The sequence below is a fragment of the Oenanthe melanoleuca genome, chromosome 1 (assembly GCF_029582105.1).
Source record: "Oenanthe melanoleuca isolate GR-GAL-2019-014 chromosome 1, OMel1.0, whole genome shotgun sequence".
Classification (NCBI taxonomy): domain Eukaryota; kingdom Metazoa; phylum Chordata; class Aves; order Passeriformes; family Muscicapidae; genus Oenanthe; species Oenanthe melanoleuca.
The window spans coordinates 110,993,631-110,998,465 of record NC_079333.1 but is presented as its reverse complement, the minus strand read 5'-3'; the positions used below and the strand labels follow the sequence as shown (position 1 = coordinate 110,998,465).

Genomic DNA, 4,835 nt, shown 5'->3' with positions numbered 1-4,835 from the left:
CAGGCCCGGTGCCCGATGTCCCTCCTGAAGGTGGCCCCCTGGAAGTGGATGGTGGCCACACCCCTGCTGGCTTCTCCCAGGGCTTCCACCAGGTCCTGCCTGACAGCAGTGATGGACAGGACTCTGCCACCACTGGTCACCACCCTGCCATCCTTCAGGCTGTGCCCCCGTGGAACACCTGCAGCCCCAGGGCCTCGGCTTGCAGGAGCCCTGCAGAGACAGAAAGGAGTTCTCTGAGGATTTTGAATTGCATTCAATCTCAGAATCAAGGTGGGAATCACCCAGTGCCACCCCAGTGCCACCAGCATCACCCCAAGCCTGTCCCCAAGGGCCACATCCAGCCTGTCCTGAGCACTCCCCCAGACAGTGACTGCAAACCTCCCTGGGCAGCTCATCCCAATCCTGACCACTCTGCCAGGGACATTTTCTTTCCCAATCTCCACCCTGAGCCTGCCCTGGTGCCATTTGAGGCCATTTCCTCTCCTCCTTTCCCTGTCCCTGCTGTCACTGAGGTTCCCCTGAGCCTCCTTCTCTCCAGCCTGAGCCCCTTCCCAGCTCCCTCACTGCTCCTCCCAAGATTTGTTTTCCAGACCTTTCCCCAGATCCATTTCCTTCTGTGGGCAAAACATTGAAGATTGAAGTCCTTTATTCAGTCAAGGGAGAAGAAGAGAAGTTTTCACCTTTGATTTTTTCTGAGAAACAGCATCATCAATGAAAGGCTTCCCACTGCTCTGGCCCCAGGAAATCATCATGGAATTCCAGACTGGTTTGGGCTGGGAGGGACCTTAAAGCTCATCCCATCCCACCCCTGCCATGGGGACACCTCCCACTGTCCCAGGCTGCTCCAGCCCCAGTGTCCAGCCTGGAACTGAACATTCCAGGGATCCAGGGGCAGCCACAGCTGCTCTGGGAATCCATCCCAGCCCCTCCCAGGGAACAATTCCTGCCCAATATCCCATCTAACCTTCCCTCCTTCAGTTTAAAACCATTTCCCCTTGTCCTGTCACTCTCTGCTCATATAAAAAGTCCCTCTCTCTCTTTTTTCCTAACCCTCTGTAGGTACTGGGAGGGTTCTGAGATCTCCCTGATCCTTCTCCTGTGCAGGTGAACAATCCCAGCTGTGCCAGCCTTTCCTCCCAGCAGAGCTGCTCCATCCCTCTGCTCATCCTGCTGCTCCTCTGGGCTCTCTCCTACATGTCCACATCTGGGACATCCCAAATGCAAGGAAAGAAATCCCAGAGGAACAGAAATCTGGGATCCAGGAGCCACCACAGGACACCCCCTGTGCCAGGGCAGTTGTTCTCTCTGGGGACTGTGGATAATTTCTGCAGGGCTCTCCTGCAGGAAATCACAATCCACAGGCTTTTCCTGCCAGGATTCTCCCCTGTCCCTGACATTGAACCATGCTGATGTTACCTCAGCCTCCCCCTGATTCCATCCTGCCCACTCCACACAGTTCCCTACAACACCTGCAGCTGGTGCTCCACAAACACTCACAGGTGGCTGCTCTGGCACAGGGAAGCAAAACTGTTCAAGGTTTGGAGTTTTTTTTTAGATTCCTATTTTGAGGGAAGGATAAGGAAGAGGAGGAACTGCTGCCATCACCTGGGAAAATGAGAACCAAGCACAGTTTTCTCTTTGCTACAGCTCAAGGGATTCTTCCCCCTGGCTTTGCTGCAATGGAAACTCAACCCCTTTGCATCCTCTTTTAAGGAATACTCCAGAATAAAAAGTTTGTCAAGCCATTAAAATCAGAGAATCACAGAATATCCTGAGCTGGAAGGACACTCAAGGATCACCCAATCCAACCCCTGCCCCTGCACAGACACCCCAACAATCCCTGTGAGCATCAACTAAAAATATGTGACTCAATGTGAAAAAGAGAATAAAAACTAATAAACCCCATGAAACTCTGAAGTGGAAGATAATAAAAGAATGGAATGAATTCCATTGATTTGACTGGTTTTTGTGATTAACAAGCAGGGGGTCAGACACCTGCCAGGGACAAGCACCAAGGCACAACCTTGACCCCAGGCAATGGAGGGTCCCAGGGAGCTGCCAAAATTTGGGAGCCCTGGCCAGGAGCTGAGGTGCTGGGTGGGACTGGCAGGGCAGGGCTGAGTGGAAAGGAAATGGTTCTGCAAGAGTTCCCTCTGTTTTTAAACACTGTAAATATCTCCAGATCCTGAACCAGGAGTACTGGGACAGAGGAAATGAATACTGCATACCTGTATGAATCCTGAATATCTACATTTAATATCAAAATGGCATTGATATCCAAATGAATATTGAATACCTGTATGAATACTGAATATCTATATCCAATATCCCAATGGCATTGATATCTAAATGAATATTGAATACCTGTATGAATATTGAGTGCCTGTATGAATCCTGAATATCTATATTTAATATCAAAATGGCATTGATATCCAAATGAATATTGAATGTCTGTAGGAATATTGAATATCTGTGTTGAATATCTCTATGGATATTGAATATCTATTTCTAATATCCATATGAAGATTGAATATTTATATCAAATACCCATATGAATAGTGAATATCTGTATCTAACATATATAGATATTGTATACCTATGCAAATATTTAACATATATATCAAATATCCATATAAATATTAAATACCTACATATACTATCTATATTAATATTGAATATCTATATCTAATATCCAAATGAATATTGACAATCTCTATATAATATGTATATAGAATATATATCTAATATCTATATGAATATTGAATACCTACATGAATACTGAATACCTGTCTCTAATACCTAAGTTAATATTGAACAGCTATATGAATACAGAATATCCCAATGCCCACCTTGCTCAGAGCCCTGTGAGGAAGTAATTAAATAATTAACAACCTCCCAGAGTTACCTGTTACCTCCATGCCTTTGTCAGAGTCTCCTGGGTATCCTGGGCTGGCCATGACCACACACACAGCAGTTCTGTTCTCTGACCAGGCTGGCATGCAGCTGCAGAGTTTGCCATCAATTGCTGCTTGAATCACTTCATAAAATCATTTTTAAGCAGAGGGAGAATTGCCTGCAGAAAGTTTTCAGAGTGGTGGAAGTTTAATTTTTATTTTGCTGAAATTCACCTTAGGGAAATTCAATTGATGGAATAAAATCTGTATGTGCCAAGCCAGTAGATTTGGAAACTCTGGGTGAGCATTTAATTTGCAGCATCTTTGGCACCAGTCATAAATTCAGAAACACGAGGTGTGAGCTTATGTAGAAGGAACATGAATTTAGGCCCCTTCTGCTTCTGTCCAGAAAAACAAATTCTGAGGAACCATGTTTTAACTTAAAGCTTTTAACTAATAATTCACAGAGCTGATGAGCCAAAATTTTAAGTTACCTCAGACATTGTTTCAGATGTTCACATCCAGATCTTTCCCTAGAAATAAACTACAACAGTAAGAGGTAAAAGAAGGGAGCATCTTTAATTTTCCAGGGTGTTCCACTCACCTGACACTGAGGATCCCCAAACTGGCATTTAAAGTTTAAGATCTTCACCCCCTCTTTGGTCAGCATCAAACCTGCTTGCAGCACACCTGGACACAAAGAGCACAGCCAAACAAATAAACATTGCTTTCTCTCTCTCTTTTCTTTCTTTCTTTCTTTCTTTCTTTCTTTCTTTCTTTTCTTTCTTTCTTTCTTTCTTTCTTTCTTTCTTTCTTCTTCCTTCCTTCCTTCCTTCCTTCCTTCCTTCCTTCCTTCCTTCCTTCCTTCCTTTCCTTCCTTTCTTTCTTTCTTGAACTACTTTAAAAGAAACAGAGCATTTTGGAGTGTGGGATTCATATCTGCAAATCAGGTTTTAGGAGCAAGAGTTGTGCAAGTCATAATAACTCCCAAATACCCACAGAAGTGACAAGCAGCCACCTGAGGAACAGAGCACCACATTTGAAACCCCACAAAGCAAATGCACCCAACTCCACTCTTACTCAGCCATTGTAAAAAGGGCCCCCAAAAGCAGAAACTGAAGATGTGGGTGGGAGCCCAGCTCTTCAGAGGTCTGAGATCTCTGCAGTGCCCTTGGCATTAAGTGACACCTGTGGGCACCACTCTGCCTTTTCCAAAACAGCCTCTGGACAAAGATCTGGAGAAAATGGTTATTGTAAGTAGGAGTGAGCAGTACAGCAGGACTGAAATAGGTGTTCTGCCCTGAACTACAAATAAATCTGCTTTATTATAAAATATTTAATAAAATTGTGATGTTTTAAGGAGAAAAGGCCAAAGTTCTCTCCCAAACAAAGAGCTGTGAACCAAATGAGTGAGGCTTAACACTGCATGAAAAATGAGCTGCTGCTGTTTGGTTTTTTTTAAACAAATACCATCTGGAATTCAGAAGCAGCCTCTGCCAATAGAAGTGACCTGGACAGGGCTCACCTTGGTTTCCAGGGGCTCACTCACCTACATAGGCTGCCCCTTCTTGTCTCAAGCTGTCCACGATGTGCTGGAGGATTGCAGCCCTGATTTGCTCTAGAAGAGCCTCTGGCACCTGAAAACCAAGTGGAAGCCCCTGAGGCAGTGATGGCATCTGCCCTGGGCTGGAGTGCCCGAGCTGGTTGCTGCTGTCCCACCCCAAGCCCTGCTCTTCCCTTGGGCTGCTGTGGCTGAAGGATGGAAACCTCCCTGCTCTGCCTCCTGAGGAGCTTGGGGGGCTCTGGAGGGCTGGGACTGGCAGCTGGGCTGAGCACAGAGTGTCCCTGTCCCTGGGCAAAGCCACATGAACACAGAGTGTCCCTGTCCCTGTCCCTGGACAGACACACATGAACACAGAGTGTCCCTGTCCCTGTCCCTGG

At 46.0% G+C, this 4,835-nt stretch overlaps 1 protein-coding gene across 1 annotated transcript in view; it reads right to left on the bottom strand.

Annotated features, from left to right (window-relative positions):
- GART (phosphoribosylglycinamide formyltransferase, phosphoribosylglycinamide synthetase, phosphoribosylaminoimidazole synthetase) overlaps positions 1 to 4,835 on the bottom strand; it is a 15,821-nt gene that overhangs the window by 1,392 nt on the left and 9,594 nt on the right. Inside the window, 6 exon segments of the mRNA XM_056492086.1 lie at positions 6 to 160; positions 163 to 210; positions 2,906 to 3,046; positions 3,049 to 3,073; positions 3,499 to 3,584; positions 4,444 to 4,531. Coding sequence (XP_056348061.1) covers positions 6 to 160; positions 163 to 210; positions 2,906 to 3,046; positions 3,049 to 3,073; positions 3,499 to 3,584; positions 4,444 to 4,531 — 543 coding nt within the window.